General features: G+C 51.0%; 1 protein-coding gene across 1 annotated transcript in view; it reads right to left on the bottom strand.

Annotated features, from left to right (window-relative positions):
• Positions 1–6,125: 6,125 nt before the first annotated feature.
• The window catches only part of LOC144949625 (Wilms tumor protein 1-interacting protein homolog), a 68,121-nt gene continuing 55,638 nt past the window's right edge, over positions 6,126–18,608 (bottom strand). The window contains exons 7-10 of the mRNA XM_078879599.1: positions 18,247–18,377; positions 14,983–15,034; positions 13,668–13,736; positions 6,126–10,851 (exon numbers count right to left, since the gene is read on the bottom strand). Coding sequence (XP_078735725.1) covers positions 10,723–10,851; positions 13,668–13,736; positions 14,983–15,034; positions 18,247–18,377 — 381 coding nt within the window. The 3' untranslated portion in view covers positions 6,126–10,722. The remainder of the gene's footprint in view (positions 10,852–13,667; positions 13,737–14,982; positions 15,035–18,246; positions 18,378–18,608) is intronic.

Raw genomic sequence — 18,608 nt, 5'->3', positions numbered from 1 at the left:
CTCCCCGGGAGATGGAATCGAACCGGTGATCTCTGGGGTTGCAAGTCGGGCGTGCTCACCAATGCAACGTGGTGGCTGCATGCTGCGTAACTGGGTAAAAAAAATCTGGTTATGTATGTTGAACATCTTCTTGGTTCTTTCGGTAAAGTCACGTAGAAGGGAAGTAATAAAATAAAAATAAAACAATAAAATAATTCTCACGACGTTTCGGCCACAACACAAGCAGCCGTCCTCAGGTGAAACCAGGTCTGTCGAGGCGACAGCGTCTTTATTATTAGAATATTATTATATATTATTAGAACGCTGCTGGAGCTTATGCACTGTTGAATCTAGATTGAAAACTAATTTCTTTCGAACTGCTTTTATTTCTATTTAGTTTGTTGTTCCTCCCCGTCCGCCGCACCTTTCGATGAACACGCTCGGCTGCGTACGGCGTGAAAGAAGTTCAACGTACATTCGAGTCGGGTCGGGCCACGTGGTGTCAGTGCCCCATCTGCTGTGTTTTAATTGTATCGCAACGGATGGCGAGAGAGAAAGTGAAAGTGCAGCGCCCCTAGGGGGCTACGCTCCGAGCCCTGCGACCCGGGTTCGATTCCCGCGCACACGGCCAACGACAGTGAATGGGGCCGTCCATAAATGACGTCACGCGATTTTTGACGATTTTTGACCCCCCCCCCCTCTTCGTCACACGGCGTCACAAATAGTCAGACCCCCCCTCAAATATGACGTCACAAAGCTCTGCCCCCCCCCCAAACCATATTTCCATTTTGAAAATAAAACATGCTTCAAATCGCTTTAAACTATTGTCATTGTAGTGCGTATTTAATGTGGCGCTGAACTCTGATGTTGTAGGAGTGTTGTTATAACAATTAGTGTTGTAATAACAATTCTATATTTATTTAAAGTTGCGCATTTTGATGTGACGTCGCATTTCCCAAACCCTCCCCCCTCGTCACACATCGTCACAAATGTCTGACCCCCCCCCCCAGGTGCGTGACGTCATTTACGGACGGCCCCTTGGCTAAAATATGAACGCTTGGCGGATTAATGTCTCTGCCGCCACCTCGTGTTCACCACGTGGCACTGCAGCTGCGTGTGTTGAGCCAAACGCAGCCTCATAGAACTCGGGCGGGGGCCCATGTGGATTTCGGCAGCAGATTACACAGTACAGCAAGTCGGACCGACTTCTCGTGGTTTGCTTTGAATGGCAGGCTTTCTTTAGGTCGTGGTGGTTCATCCTTTTAAGTTGTTCTCAACAAAAACTAATGTCACCAAAACGGACTATTTGCATGGAGAGATGTTAACTACCTCGCCCGTTACGCAGGAGGTCTTGGGTTCGATCCCGACTCTGACGCCTGCTGGATATTTGGAGTTTGCGTGTCTCTCTCGCCCCGTGGTGGCGTGGATTTTTCTCGGTCCTCCGGGTTTTCCCTCCACATTTAGAATCAACGTCACGCCTCTAGAGTATTTGGCTGCTGTACATTTACACGTGATGATGATGAGCCCACTTCGTTGAGCTATCGTTTGTGGCCAGGACGCTTCTGAAAAAGAGCCATAAGCTTAGGGGCCGTCCATAAATGACGTCACAGCTCTTTCTGTGGTTTTCACACCTGATGATGATTGCTTGTGTTGCAATCGAAACGTGAGAATTTTATTGTTTTATATTTTTATTATTTTATTGTTTCCCTTCTACGTGACTTTACTGAAAGAACCAAGAATATGAATCCCTGCAGTCACGAAAGCTTTAAATCTAAATTTAGTAAAGGATTGTCACGTTTTGTTTACGTGTTAAAACCTTACCGATTGCCCGCGGCGGGTTTGACCACACGTTTATATTTACGCGATCAAACCCAACAACCCTCTTTATGGAAGTTACAACTTTTTTTGAATTGTCAAGCGTTGGGGACCCTCTTTTGACGATGGTTATCGCTCGAGCCCAGAACAAAGGTCCGCCGCAAGGTCACCACACCGGGCCACAACTCAATTATTGTTAATCCGAGGGATGGGTGGGGTGGGTAAAAAAAATCAACAAACTTAGACGAAGCAATAACTGTAATAATAACAAAAATATGTTTATTTAGAATAACATGCTGATGAAATATTACAAAATATTAAATTTAGCCTTGAATAGAAATGTAAAAAAAAAATCTGTATAATAAACTAGTTTAAAAATAAAACAAATCTTACAAGCGTATTAAAGAGAAATGTTAGTCGCCGGTGTGAAGGGGTTTGCCGCTGCCGGAGTCCGCGTGAACAGGGCAAGGCGTGCGTAACGCAACGCCCCCTTCCCTCCTCTGCTCGTGAGCGTCTCAAGCGAGCAGCTACGGACCGTAGCAACTTCGCAGCTCTGCCCCGGCTACGTTAACTGCATTACTGGGTGGGGTGGGGGGCGGTGTGAAGGTGGATTTCCGAAACCAGTGCTCCTCCTTCCCATTGTTACTGCCGCTGTTGTTGTTGTAACAGCGCATTAACATTTGAACAGGTTTAATGTTCGCCTTTTGGCGTTCTCTGGCCTAACACTGGTTGAGACTCGGTTCTAAAGAAAGCCGTCTCTGGCGTGGACCAATCAGTTTCAAAAAACAATGCATCATGTATTACCAGAGCATGTTTTTGGTGTTTGCATATTCACCACAAGTACGTGTGGTTAAAGCAGACATGATTCCTTGAAAAAGGATTCCGTTACGTGTTTTAACATCTGAACACCTGCTGTTTTGATTGCCAGGAAGGGTAAAACCTTTTGCAAATACGGAAATACGGTCCAATCCGTGCAGCATAAAAACGGGCCGAGTGCGACGCTCGATTTACGCGATTTAGGCGTTCTTCTCGGCTACCGAGCTGCTGCTGTGATCGAGCGAAGAGGTAACACCGCGCGTGCGACTCGTCATCACTACGAGCAGTGAACGTGCCCCTCGTCACCAATGTCAAGGTGCGCTTCCTGCGGGCCGTCTGGAACGTTCTTCCTTCCGGTCGACAGGAAGCCACCGGGAAGCAGGCACTTTTAAAATCGTCTCGATTGACAAGCTCGTTACGTTAGAACTGCTCTGTGCTCAAGTTTGTTTTCTTTCTCCCGCGCGAAAGAAGTTCAACATACGTACACACACACACTCACACGTTCTACCATATATTTGAGCCTTGGATTGGACGCAGCAGCGTCATCCTCCCCCACCCCAGCACTGAGACAGAACCAGGGCCAAACGTGTTGGCCCCGTCCTGAAACCCAAAACATTTGTCAATAACACTGCCTGAGAAGGAAAACAATTATTTACAATATTTGAAGAAGGCCCATTGCCCGAAACGACGCCTATTATATACCTGTTATATATTCGGGCAACGCAGTTATGTTGATCAATGTGCTTGCTTGGGACGCCAATGCTAACCCTGCAGCAACAACAGCACCACCACCGCCGCCGCACACTTTGATTAATTATCGCAGCTGCGAGCTTTCATGCCGCGAATGCAGCCGAAGTGTAAAGTTGTTTCGGAGAGAGCGAGCGAAGCGCGGCCTACGAGTTTAGCGCACCAGAGTCGGCCGAGAAGACGGCGTTTTCCCACTATCGGCAACGAAACAGAACGAGCGAGCGTGCCATCCGTGGAGCTCACCGCAACGTGGTATGTACTGCGTGCTGAATTGTCAAGCCAGTCAAGGCACGAGCCGAGCGCGCGTGGATGCCGTGCAGAGTGTGTGCACCACCTTGTTGAGGTGTTTCGGGTGAGGCACGAGACTGCATAGACGTTTGACGTCGACGAATGTGTGGCCTCCTCCACTCTCTCGCCACGGGGGTGGAGGCCCACACGACACTGCCTCATTCGCGTGACGGCCTACAGCGGTGGTCTTCACTCATTTTCGGAGCGGGGGTTTGACAGCACGACGATGATGATGAGATGGGGTGGGGGGCACGTCAGGGGCCGCACTAAAGGCCACCAGGGGCCTGCCGGTGGCTCGCGGGCCTTGCGATGAAGAACACCGGACGACACGAACCGAACCGTGTGCCTGGTGTACGCGCGTGCCGAGGAATGGTTTGGCAGTCTTGGCACGAACGCATCATTCAGACTTGACTGCGGAAACTCGGCAGGTGATGCCTCAATTCTGCACGTGACCCAATTCTGGAGGCAACACAATTCTGGAGATGCCACAATTCTGGAAGCGCCACAATTGTGCGGGTGGCACGTCAACTCTGCGCCTTTTTGTCCACGAGCTCTCTCCCCCCACCCCGAGCTGTCAACGAGGTTTGTGTCTCATCAAGGCAAAGGTGGAGGGTTGCCACACACATTGACGCCAGGTGCCGGCGCAACAAAAAAAAAAACATTCCCACGACTTTCACAGTTCACGTTAAGGCAGCAGAGGCCGAGTTGAGATTCGTGGCCTTTGGATGACTGAGCGACTTGTATTTTATCGGACACCAAACTCACAACAATTGCAATAAGACGAGTAGCGTTTTGTGACGTAAAGAAACAGCACGCTAGTTTTTGTTTGACGTGACTGGACAAATCTTCCCACCTTGTGTTCTTGCCGCAAAGCGATAGAACGGCTTTAGTTTTGAAAAATCTTGTACTTAACGAAGATATACGCTGCACCACCACCACCACGACCGAGCCGCATTGCATTCAACCCGAGCACGGCCGCTTCTGCCCTTGGCGTGTCTGCGTGGAGCATTTTTGTTCATGTGCCCTCTTCACGGTGCGGCCACGCGATATTTTGATATCAAATAATAGAGGCGCGGGGTGACCACGAATCAAGAGGAGCCCGCGCTACGAACCCGGCGACCCGAGTGCGATTCCCGCTCACGGCCAACAACACCGGTGAAGATTATCTGAACCGGTCCTCGGCCTCCCCTTGGTCGACTCAGCCTCGAACGAGCACCTGGTGCAGTGTGCCGTAAACATCGCCGCAAAGGAGAGATAACGGCGGCCGGGTGTGGTGCTGGCCACCGAACCCCCCCCCCCCCCCTTTCGTGTGCCGTGCCGGCCTTCGTGAGGTGCTACTCGCTTACGACCCTTGCCCCAGCAGTCTGGTAAAGGCTGTACGGGGGGGGGGGGGGGGGGGATCTCTCATTTGTGGTCTGGCGCCTGCGCTGGAAACGCTCGCGCGCGCGTAGATCTGGCCGTGTGCTCCCCTTGCCAACGATCAAACAAAAGCCACCAGTGTCCAACCAAACGCACGCACGCACGGAGATACCAAGGGGCCATTCGGACCACCTGCGTGTACGATTGAAATGTTTTTTTGTATCGACTTTTGACATTTCCTTCATAACATCAAGAGACGGAATATAAAAAAAAGCTCTAAAGAAACCAGCAAACACCGTGCTACCTTCACTAGTTTTTTTTACAAGCCTCTTTTTTTGTTGTAAATTGTATTTACACACCAAGTTAAACGTGTTAGGGGGCGAGCTTTTGTTTTGACAAACATGTGATCGCTTGAAGTTTTCAACGCGCGTAAAAAACAAGCCATGTATAATTTTCAAAAGGCTGATATATAATTAATATTTTTTTAAAAACCGTTCTCTTCAACAACAACAACTTTGCAAAGAGAGTGAGCGTCCGGGGAATGATAAATCTACATCTTAAATCGTGAACACGCGCGACAATAAAAAGAAAAAAAATACTGCAAATCCGCAAAACTCCTTTGAAAAAAAAAATGTACAATTTACACCGACGCCAATAACCTGCGCACGTGTGCATCGGCCAGCCACGGCGGCGACCTGCGATCTGAAACGTACTTTCCTCCAACTCCCCCTCCTTTCGGAAGCACGAATCACAACACCTCCTTCTACACTTTAAGCTTTACAGGTTATTTACCCCCCCACCCCACCCCTCCGAACCCCAGCCCCCCCCCCAATCTGCAGCGATCAGAAATATTTACAACGCTTTTTTTCAAACGGCGTCGACGAAGTGGCAGGCACCTCTCACACGTGCGGCGTCGCCATTCGCTAATCCAACGACAATATCAACAACAACAATATCAACAACAACAACAGAAGCTGTCCACGTTGAAGTGGAAGCCGTTGCAGGCAATCCTTGCGGAACTACTTTCTCAGAAGCCCTCTCCCCCCCACCCCAGAACACTAGGATCACAATTTGCAGGAGGAATTGTGTTTACCGACCCCCCCCCCCCCCAAAAACCCATACAAATGCCGCCCACAGTTACAACTTTGAGTTTTGCGAGCAGCGGTGGGCGCGCTGTTAACCGGTCACTCGTTGCGATAAGAATGCCGCGAGAATTAGTTCACGGCGGCCGCGTCGTCTCAATTTGATTTGAAGCAGCCCAGTAAACGTGCAGCCGTTTTGGGCCCAACGTCGCTGCCAAACGTTGAGCCGACGATCTCTCGCAGCCCCCAACGGTTCCGGCCGCGTCGGCATCAACGTTGTTGGGACGTTCACACTGGGAAGGTGTCTCGCGGGCTTTTAATCCGTAACGTTCATTTGAAACCTTCTGCTTTTTCATAGAACTTACGTTACAAAAAGTCCCTAGGCATTTATTGACCGTTTTGATTCTCTTTAAAAAAAACTAGCGGCCGTGCCGTGGCCATTTCTCCTTCCGTTCAATGGAAGGGGGCACACTCGTCAACAACGCCGGCAAAGAGCTGCGTGCGTAACAAGACGGGCATCGTCGCTTGACCGCAGGGCCGTCCATAGGGAGGGGGTGTATGGGGCCCGGGCCAAAAGCCACACTGTGTGGGCCCCCCCTCTCCACCCCGACACCTTCAAACTAAACTGGAAGTATTACATCTGACACCGTGATGTAGAAGCGCGGAGCCCCCCAAAGCATAGGGCCTGGGGCTCCCCAAAGCGTGGGGCCCAGGGCAGTCACCCCGATTCGCCGTCCACCCTAGGGGATGCCTCTGCTTTGACCTGTTTCTAAATGTTTCCCACGCGAAGCTGACGAGTAGCTCCTCTCGCAAACCACAAACTTAAGTTTTTGTCGACGGTCATTATCACCAGGACGAGAGAAGGGACCCTTCAGACAAACAGTCGCATCGAGCGAAACGGATGAAATGTTTTGAAATCTTGCAGCTATTTTTTTGAAATGTTTCAAAGAACCCTCTCGAAATGTGTCGGCGCGCTTCGACTTAACGAAGAGATACGCTGCAAAATTATCCACAGTGAAAAATAAATCCGACGCAGATGGTTTTTTTCTCCCCAAGTTATACTTTGGGCATGGCCACTCAGCATGGATGTACACAATTGTGTTTAAGATAATAGTATCATTAAATAGTTTTTTTTTTTTTAAAGCAGGTGGTTTCGTAACTTGGTAAAACCTCACTTTGTGAGTTGATGCCAGCGTCCGTAGGACTAACATACGGAATAATTACCTTTCATAAATAGTCACGAACATCTGACAAACGCAACAAAATCTGTTCCATCGGCTCCGTCCGGTGACGGAACGGTGCACCAGCTGAGCCCATCGGCATTATTACCCGCACGATTTAACCCAAACGTAAATCGACGACAAGCTGCTGTAATATCGCTCGCGAACGCCTACGTGCGAGAACGTAAGGATCAAAAAGATGTGGACGCTGGCACTGACTAACAAAAAAAAACGGTCATTTTTGTCGGCCCTTGATAAACAAAAGCTGTAGCAGCTTAAATGAGGGGGGCGCTCTGGTCAGGGTGATAAATTGCCCGGGCATCCGACCTGGCTGCCACCTTGGGTGGTGAGCGCTGAAGCCGTTCGACAACACGGTATTCCCTCGGCTTTGTGTTGTTGGGGTTCAGATCGCGGTAAATATAAAACGTGTCGTTAAACCTCGCCGCCACCACCACCCCCGACACGGCCAATTAAATAAGGGGTTGGCACGTAAACAAAACGTGTCAATTAGTTCCCACTTGGGATAGTAAACCCCACATCATCTACAATTTGAGTACTGGGATGTTTCTCTGGTGATTACAACCAGCTTCATCGGGTGGTTCGTCAGAATTTTGAAGACGTCATCCTGTTTCAGCCTTGTATAGAGCAAAATTCAGTATTCCCTCGTTATTCATGAACTTGCTATCCACGATTTTGGCTATCCGCAAATTGCATCTAGAACTCTGACACGACCACTGCAACGAGAGAGATAAAGTGATGAGAGATAAAGTGATGAGAGGGAATGTGATTAGTGAAATTGATGAGATCAAGTGATGAGACAAAGTGGTGAAATAATTTTCCCGTATTTAATAGCATATTTACGTTTTTATTTAAGGTAAGGGTTAGTCAGCCAATATCATTAATGACCACCTTCAATGTAGTCGTTGCTCTCCATCCACATAAGCCGGATGAAAGAAAGCTTATCCGCAAAAAATGTGCTGTTCATGAGCACCTCCGGAATGTATCCCTCGCGAAATGAACGGGGGAACACTGCGCCTGATTCTTCAAAGAATCGCCACCGCTGACGGTTTCAAACGTCAAGTTTCAACGATCGTTGAAACTGCGAGCGATCAAAAAAAAAAACGCCACGGTGCAAATCGTACAAAACCTGGCTTCCTGCAAGAGACTTCCCTCCAATACGGGAAACTATTTTGCTAAATATGCGAGGCCGTTGGGAATGTATACGGCACGCCCCTCATTTGAGAGAGTGGCTTGCGCAAGAGCAAACAGGGTTGTTGTTTTTTTTGTTCCAATAGTTACCCGTGTTCATTTTGCACACACCGAGTTTTAATAACGTTGGGGAACAGCTCGCGCGTGAGCCATGCGTGGCCGCGCGATGTTAAGCTGCTTTGTTGAGCTATCGTTTGTGGCCAGGTCGCTGTCTGAAAAAGAAGCTAATTGCTCAGTGGGCCTTACCTGGTAGAATATAGTTTAGTTTAACATAAAAAAAAATTGTGATTTGCTTACCTTACCTATATTTTGGACTCTGATCGTGTTTTTGTACAGTTTGTTATTTAAACTTTCTGATCCGCCCCTAATGGACATCTGTAAAAATGAGCTTCATAGCTCATCGGATTCCTTCAGTCCAGTACAAGTAAAGATTCTCATTCTGTTGATTCTGATCTTCTGGCTTTGTTGAAACACTGCAAAATGATTAACTGCGCCAGTCACATTCGGACTTTGGTAAGAATGCGAAGAGGGTCTGTACGCGCACGGCTTGACAGTCAAAGAGTCCTTAGTTGGTAAGGGCGTAGCAATTAATCGGGCAGTTACAACATTGTATTTTGACCAGCACCCAGTCTATAACTATAATATAAACTATCTTTTTAGTTTACCAGGTAAGGCCCACTGAGCTGTGGAGCTCTTTTTCCAGAAGCGACCTGGCTTTCACAAATGATCATGTGGAAATTTATAGCAGTCAAATACCCTAAACGCACGTCAATTTTGAATGTGGAGGGGAAAAACCAGAGGACCCGGAGAAAAGTCCATGCGACTACGGGGAGAACTTGCAAACTGCAAATATACAGCAGGCGTCAGGGTCGGGATTGAACCCACGACCTCCTGTATACCAGGCGAGGTAGTTAACATCTCACCACTGTGGCACCCTCGGACTCAGAACTTTGCATTGCCCATCTCTGGGTCTGCGCAGTTACACTTGTGTTGAGACTGCAGATGCCAAGTTAACATCTTGCAACACCAATATTTGTTTCCTTCGATATTTGAATCAAGTTGTAATCTTAAGTTAACTGCACTGATGGGCAGGATGCTCACAAAAGCTGACAATACATTAAATATAAGGCAACGACTGTTTTTTTTGTTAACGTTAACAACCACCTTTCTTGGAATCCTCACAACTAAAAGCGAATGGATTTGCTGTTTTTGTTGGCCTGCTCGGACTGAACGTGCCAACTCCCACTCTCGGGCCAACGTGAGAAATCGCGATGACGAAATCGACAGTGATAGCGACGGCGCCAACAGGGGGTGTTGGCTATCGTTCAGCTTGCTGCAACGTAATCACGCGGCGGCGGTGACCTTGCAGAAGTGTTTTAAACAAACGAGAGAGTTCCTACCGCTGGCGTGAGGAACACTCTTTCTAATCACAAGCACTGTGGGGGCGGCAGCTGCAGTATCACCGCGCACACGCAGCTTGCTTGCGCCTGCGTTACGACGCAGCTTTTACGATCCTGCAAGAGGAGGGAATGATGGAAACACACTCTGACCTACGGGGGGAGGGGGGGGGGGAGTGGTATAGCAGCGTCAGCCCGGCTGCTGCTGCTCCCGACGGCAACTGTTTTTGATATTCGAACACGGCCTCAAAACGCAGCCACGGCGGTCCCGCTTCGGCGCGTTTAAACTGCTCGGACATTTGAACGCGCCGACACGGCCACCTATGCACGACGGCCCGCTCGCGCGCGCGCGCTTCCGCATCGCGCCCTCGACGGTCGCGCCGCTGACACTTCCGTGCCAACTCTCCCGAGCCTCAGGATGCACGGTCAGACCGGCGGGGTTCCGAAAACCTCAACGGCGCCCCCACCGGCCAATCGTCGTCGCCGTCGTTGCTGTCACAGTGCGTGAGACCGGCCGTGGCCCTCGCTAGCGGACTGCCTCGCGAGCCGGGCTTGCCACGCGGTTCGCCGTGGGCCTGCGAAGCAGCCGGTTGTAGGCGGGGGCTCCAACCCCCTCGTGGAGTCTGGCCCTTACAAATCGTCTCTGCTTCCCAGACGCTTCAGCTTCAGCGCATTTGCGATACGCTCGCCGTCCGGCGGACCCGGGCTGTCGGGGAAGAAGGTGGGGGGGGGGTTTCGGTGAACGCGTAAACGGAGGAAGCGACGGAGAGCTGCGTAGTCTCGGGTGGCCGTGCGGGGAGGTGGCGGCGCTCAGTGGATGGTGGCACGCAACTCCGTCTGCCCACGCAGGCGCTTCAGGTGGCAGCCGTGGCACAGCAGCCGCCCGTCCAACGGGTAGCAGCGGTGCCCCTCCTCGTCGCTCAGCTGCAGGCTGCAGTCCTACGGTCGCGCACACACACACGCACGGGTCACACACACACACGTGCATCGCGCACGCACGGGTCACACACACACACACGCACGGGTCACACACACACGCACGGGTCACACACGCACACGTGCATCGCGCACGCACGGGTCACACACACACACGCACGGGTCACACACACACACGCACGGGTCACACACGCACACGTGCATCGCGCACGCACGGGTCACACACGCACACGTGCATCGCGCACGCACGGGTCACACACACGACGCGCGAACATGTGGCGAAGCGCGTGCGGCACGCGGCGCTACGTGCGCACGCAAGAGGTGTGCAAACTCTGATGATGATAATGGACAGTGCATATCATTATCATCATCAGAGTTGTTTCTTTTTGTTTGCATTTTGACTGCTTGTGTTGTGGTTATTGCAAACATGATGCCTTGTATAAAGGTGTCAGTTTTTGTACCAGTTGAAAGGGTAAAAACCTATTACTATACATACATCTTTTTTATAAACAATTTTTTTTATAAGTGTTTGGCAGCTCTCTCAAACACGGGTGCGGGAAATCGATTTGAAACCAAACGAACGCTTGGTTGCCGCTCGAACGTCAAGCCCCCCCCTCCCTTCCTCGTTACTTTGAGGAGCAAACGGCCGGCAAACAAAAGGGGGGGCGGGGGGCTGCGCAAACGGAATGGGGAGAATGTTGGGGCGTTGGGCGCGTTTGGGCAGCTCCCACAGATCCCCTGGATCAATGACGATGGCGGCGGCGGCCGCTTTCATCATCGCAAAGCGAATGCCTGCACGGAAAGAGACGGCCGCTTCCCCGACTACAACTGCAGCGACAGCGTGAGCTGCTCGCCTATCAAGAGTACAATACACGCGATAATACACACAACAACACGCACGTTCAACAATACACACAACAATATAATACACACAATACAATACACACAACAATACACACAACAACACGCGCACGTTCACCAGCAGGTCAAATGACGTTTGTTGTGCGGCCCAAAGCAAACATTTCTACAAATCGCCTCGGCTACAGAATCACAAAGGCAGGGATCTCCCGTATAGCCTTTAACAGACGGTTGGGGCAAGTGCTGTTAAGCGATTTACACCTATGAAGGCTGGCACGGCCCACGACGGAGTGGGTGGCCAGCGCCACACCTGTCCGCCTTTGTCTCCCTAGTGCCGATGTTTACACACTGTGCCAGGTACTCATTTGAGGCCGAGTCGACCTAGGGGAGGCCCAGGACCGGTTCAGATATTCGTCACTGGTTTCGGCCGTGAGCGGGAATCGAACCCCGGGCCGCCAGGGGTTCGTGCCGCAGCGCGCTAACCGCTGCGCCACCGCTCCCCCCCCCCCCTCCAGAACCACAGCCACACCTCCTCTGAAACGGTCGCTCGCACCTGCGCCTCCGTGCATTCTGCGATTAGCGAAACGTCTCTCATCGCGAGACCCGGCTTTGTGTCTCTCACTCTCGATTACTCACGCGCGGCCCTGTTCAAACGCCACAAAACAGACAATGCGGCCCCCCCCACCCCCCACCCTTAGCCACTTTCGTCCTTCCATGTAAAAAAAAACGTAAAAGGGATCGTGTTTTTTTAACCGTGCCATTACCCGCACAGCCCTGCGGGAGTCGAATTTCCTCAGCAGCAGCGCTGGTTTAATACGAGCATTAACTCTGGACTCGTTTCAACGTGTCAAAAACTCATTGACTGGCTGAAAGATCTTCGTATATGGAGGACGGCAGACATTGGGCAACCGTCAGTAGTGCTGGGCTCACTGTCTAGCTGCCTTCACGCTCGTTTGTGGTCCCTCGCGCCTCTCTCTTCCAGAGTGAGCCAATACCGTGCTGCCCGTTAAGAGTTACATTGAACATTATTATTATTATTCATCGGCAGATTCAGGCTCGCTTAAAACCACCGCTTTAAACGTCGTCCAGTAAGTTCAGACGAGCGTCGGAAACAAAAAGTTCCATCGCTCGGACAGCACGCAAGACGGAAACCTTACGGTGAACATTCATTCAAAGGATGGAGGATATTGTGCCCCTGCCAGACGTTACGGGACCTTGTCTTCCTCTACCGCAAGTGGCCAAACTTAAACCGCAATCCTCGCCGGTGAATTTGCAACAATACCACAAGAAATGTGCCTCCGGACCCTGGAGACCACCTGGAGAGGATTCCAGGCGCGCGTGGGGACTTTTTCAAGCCATTAACGTACATTTGTTCTCATGTCACAGTGCCTTATCCGTTCTTTTCCCATGAAAAACGCTAGTCTCATTTAAGTGTTAACGTGTTTTTGAAGCACCCTGTAAATTCTCTTTGAAAGTCGGCAGAGCGCACAAACGCACTCGACGTGCATCGACGACACGCCAACGCACCGAGAGGGATGCACCGAAAAGTGAACTCAAAAAAACAACTCGTAACGCTTGCGAAAAGTTGCTCGCTAACCTTTACACAGACTTTTCCGCGCCTCCGGTTAGCGCGGTTGGCTACGTACGGTGTGAAAGCAGTTCAACATGCGTACATACATCCACACATACGTGCAAAGCTGGAAACAAACGAGCGTACATACGCGACGATACGCGCGTAGGAACAGTGACGTAACGTTGGCGTGCCGAGCACGCCCTGCTACGTTTCCGCTGTTGAGGGCAACTTGCAGTGTGAATGTAATATCGTCGTCCGGTGCGAAAGAGGATCAATGTACGTACGTACATCCGTCAGGCCAAAAACGGGGTTACAACTGTCTGGGGGTTTAAGTGAATGCACGACTGAACCGTCGTGAAACTTCGAGGGCAACGGAGACTTCACTTACTTCACAGTGGTAGCACTCCACGTGGTAATCGTTGTCCATGGACACCACCCGTATGGTCTCTTCAGTGTCCTGGGCCAACACGACAAGGAGCAGGCACACGTTCACAAACAAGCAGCCCTTTCGAAAAATCACCGAGAGTTAAGAGACCTTCAATAAACAATAACAAAGATTCCCCCGTGTAGCCTTAACAGACTGCAGGAGGTCAATGTGCTGTTAGCGAGCAGCAACCTACGAAGGCCCGACATGGCGCACGATGGCGGCGGGTGGCTAGCACCACGCCCGGCCGCTTTTGTCTTGCCAGTGGCGAGGTTAACACATCGCACCAGGTACTCATTTTAGGCCGAGTCAACCGAGGTTGAGGCCCAGGATCGGTTCAGATAACCTTGTCACTGGTGGTTGGCCGAGAGCCGGAATCGAACTCGGGTCGGCACTGCGGTAACTGCTGCGGCAATCGCCGAATATCAACACACACACGCCGCAAACGCCGCTGAGCCTCACGACCTTCATGTGCTACCAGCAAGGGTAATACCAGGGCCAGTGGGGTGTTCTGAATTTGGAGACAGCCACAGTGTCAACTCCAGGGGTCGGCAACCAAAATAACAGGAGGCATTTTTTTCGAATTCGGTAAAACCCCAATTTTTTTTCCTATATTTCAAGAGCCACCAATGTGCGTGAACAACATAAACATTTTAAAAAATGTAAAATAATAAAAAAATAATAGCTTTGACCCTTTCTGGCAATAACACAGGTGTTAAGATGTTCAAACACCAAATATAAACCTTTTGCAAGGAACCATGTCTGCATTAACCAGACATACTTGTGGTGAACATGCTCAAAGAGCCAGCCAAAACATCTCGCGCTTTCAGACGCGCTTCTGCGGACGTCTGGAACGCTCTTTCCTTCCGCTATTAGGAAGCCACTGAAGCTACGCACTTTTAAATCATCTAAATCAGTGGTTCTTAACCTTGACTGCAGCCTGCACCCCCCTTTGGTTCTCAGAAAGGGCATCTCGCATCCCCAGGGGATGCGTGCACCCCAGACTAAGAACCACTCATCATCTAGGCCGACAAACCCATTTCTTTGGAACTGCTTTTTGTGTTGGGTTTTGTTGCTCCGGAGCCGCAGGTTGACGACTTCTGCGTTACTCTCTCTCTCGCTCTCCGCTCCCTCGATTAACATCCTTTCGTCATCTAAATTTCTTCCTCCCCTCGTCCAACGAGCTATTTATTTATACGTGACTGTACGACGCCTTGTAGAAAGGAACTTTATAAGTGTAATTGATTATTGTAATCTTTTGAACTATCGATTAGTTTACCTGGGCTGGCAGGATGGGCTGGCCACAGGCGTTGCACCTCGGAGCAAACATCCTGTGGGGGGGGGGGAGACAGAAAGCCGTAACACCGTGAGCCAAGGCGATGCACGGTCCAGCACACGAACCAAAACGAGGAGCAATCTTCGTCTCCAGCCTCGTAAGCATGCGGCCGGCACAAAGCGGTACTCTTTTTATCGACCCCTCTCCCGGAGCGATGATGGGCTGAGTCAACCCCCAACCTGGATTTAAATGATCAGATCTTCCGATTGCGAACCGGGTAACGGACGCTCTGCCATTGACGTCACCGTTACCAGATGACATATATCGTACTCACAACACCGTTATCGCGAACGCACGGTAGAACCACCTGTAACGTATTGAAAGCAATTAACACTGGTGGTGGTGGTTGGGGGGAGGATAAACCACCTTGCACCTGCACCATGACAATAGGGGATGGGTGGGTGGGAGGGGGGGTGGATATGGAGCCGACCACCACTGCACTTGGGGATGGGCCTCCCTATTGTGAAGGAGAGGAGAGCTGAAGGCCACTTGAGGGTGGGTGAGATTCCACTCTCAAGCAGCCCCAGCGGATCGGTTACAAACACATTCTTCAGAGCTTCGGGGAGAAAAGACAGTTTTTTCGGCCCAACCACATTCTTGCATCTTTTCGCTGCTGGAAGCATCCTTTCAGAAACGAAGCAAAAAAAAAAACCCGTCAACATTCGTCAATAACAACAGTGTAGCCTTTAAAAAATTAAAACTATACATATATGTAAGACAGGCGACATCGCGGGCAATGGGCCTACTTCATGGGCCGTGTTATTGACGAATGTGTTGAGTTGGCTTTGATGTGTGCTTGTGCACCGTACTGCCAAACGTAGCAGCAGCAGCCCTGCCAAATAATTAGTTTAACTCATGTCAATCTAGATTTGAAGCCTTCGTGACTGCAGGAATCCATACTCTTTGGTTCTTTCGGTAAAGTCACGTAGGTAGAAAATAAAGTAAATCACGACGTTTCGATTGCAACACAAGCAATCATCATCAGGTGGGAAAACTCATGTTGTTTACGCATCTCATCTGTGCATCTTAAACGCACACAACACCGCGTGGAGTTCGTCAATACTATTCATCTCCTATGAGACATAAGGCCGTGCGAGCGTGTGTGTATATATGCAACGCCGACTGCATCAGACAGACACAGCCCCTTGGCTAATCCACTGCTGGATGAATGCCTCCGAACGCCTTTGCCAATGCCTATCATGGAGGTTGTTTCACTGCGTTACAATGCTGGTGAGTGCAGGGAGGCAAAGTGGGGGGATGGGGGGGTTTCAAGACCTGTTCAGAAATCACTTTGCCACCGATGTTAGCCCCCCCCCCACGCAAGTGCAGTGCGCCGACCACTGCGCCACGTTTCCGGGGGAGCCGCGTGACGATAGACAATTTGCTCACCGGGCGATCCCAATCCTTTGAAGTCGTTAATAACGACACGACCGCACGCCGCTAAAACTCCTTCCTACTTGGCCCCCCTGCCTGCCCCCCCCCCCCCCGAGCCCACCACCGCCCCCCCCCCCCCCCCGGAGGATCCCCCCCCTCTGGGTGGGGGTACTGAGGATTTTTTTTTTGCCCCTCGCCATCCCGACATCTGTTGCAAGCGCCGGTTTTTCTGTCCCCCCCCCGACCTCCCCCTGACACCCCCTGCGCGTTGTGCCGGACTTGTGTGAGTGCCTAAATAAAAACACATTACATCTCCATATATATATAAAAAAGGCAACGTTGTGAATAGGTGTGTCTGTTCAAAATGTTTAGCGTACTTCCCCGACATGCAACAAACTTGAAATTTGCCATGTGGGTACTTTCCAGACTGTACACCATGCAAAAATTATAAAAATACACTTTTTTAGAGGAGGGGAGCTCAATAATGCATATATTTTTGCACAGCAAGTGAGCTGTGACGTGACTCGCGCATGTGGAAGCGTAACGCATTGTGGTGTAGTGGTTAGCGCGCCGCGCTACGAACCCGGCGACCCGAGTTCGATTCCCGCTCACGGCCACCACCGGTGACGATTATTTTAACCGGTCCTGGGCCTCCCCTAAATCGACTCAGCCACAAACGAGTAACTGCTGTGGTGTGTGAACATCGCCTCTGGGGAGGCAAAGGCGGCCAAGTCTCAGGCGAAGCCGGGTAGTACAGCTAGTATATACGTGTAAAATAAAAAAAATATATAACGAGACCACACCGAGCATACGTGACGATGAGGTCCGGGCCCTACTGGGCAGCCGCGTACAAACGTTTCCCTCCCTCGCGTGAACGCGCATACCTCGGTCGGGGTGGCTAACATCGTTTATTCTGCATTACCGCTAACCGCATGAACAAAACGGGAAGCATTCAAAGGGGGTTGGGTGATCGTGTTTTTAAAGACGAGAGGACCACAGTGCAGGGCAACTTCTGATGCTTGTTCCGCGTAATGCCGAGTGCCTCTCACATGTCATTCGAAACTTGGTATTTTTCCCGGCCTCAATGATTTTGCCGTTACGATTGGGATTTTTTTTTTCCCCTCGTCGTTTACGCATTCGAAAAGAACGTCCGGCGATAGTTTTGTGACGTTCTTTACGTGTATTTTTAACAACCATTTTTTTTAATAACCAAGAAATGAGGGCCAACTGTACCACGCGGAGGCTTAGGGCAGCCCAGCTGCAGTCAACCGATCGGCGTTATTCTTTACTTTGAAAAAATTCCAGCCGAAATCGATCACCCCCCCTCGGTCGTTGACTTTACCTGTCACCGTTTAACAACCCTAGGAGAGACAAAGGCGGCCGGGCGTGGTGCTGGCCAGACCTTCATAGGTGTGTGCTAACAACACTTGCCCCAAAAGTCTGCTCAGGCTATATGGCTGATCTTTGTCCTCGTCTTTGTGTGGGGGAGCGGTAGTGCAGCGGTTAGCGCGCTGCGCTACGAACTCAGAGACCCCAGTTCCATTCCCGCGCATGGCCAACACCAGTGACGGTTATCTGAACCAGTCCTGCACCTCCCATAGGTCGACTCAGCTTTAAATGAATACCTGGTGTGGTGTGTAAAAAACATCGCCACTTGGGAGACAAAGAGCTTTGGTGCTGGCCACCCACCCCCTCATGTGCCGTGCCGGCCTTCATAGGTGCTACTCACTAACAGCACTTGCCCCAATAGTCTGTTCGGGCTCTACGGGGAACCTTTGTCTTTGTGCGTGCTTGCGTGCGTGCGTGTAAGTGAGCGGTGCCGTGCGACGGTACTTGTGGTAGTCGCGCACGCAGTAGATCTTGTTCTCCACGTCCACGGTGAAGGGGACGCCGTCCAGGCACTTGTTGCAGACCACGCAGCGGAAGCAGCCCGGGTGGTAAGACCGCCCCAGCGCCTGCAGGATCTGAGAGAGGACGAGGAGGAGCAGAAGGAGGAGACGCAGAGATCCCGTTACATCACCGCGGGGACACGCTGCACCGCACAGCCCGCGGGCCGGGAGAGGCTTTCCAATTGGCCCGCCGAAGCCACGGCCCCCCACCAGCAACAGCCGAGAGAGACGCGGTTTAACCGAGGGGGTGGGTGGCCGGTTTGCCGAGGCGTGAAGATAGCGCAAATAAGCGCGAGATGGTAGCGC

Source organism: Lampetra fluviatilis, chromosome 54 (genome assembly GCF_964198595.1).
Source record: "Lampetra fluviatilis chromosome 54, kcLamFluv1.1, whole genome shotgun sequence".
Lineage (NCBI taxonomy): Eukaryota > Metazoa > Chordata > Hyperoartia > Petromyzontiformes > Petromyzontidae > Lampetra > Lampetra fluviatilis.
This window is presented reverse-complemented; position numbering and strand designations above follow the sequence as displayed.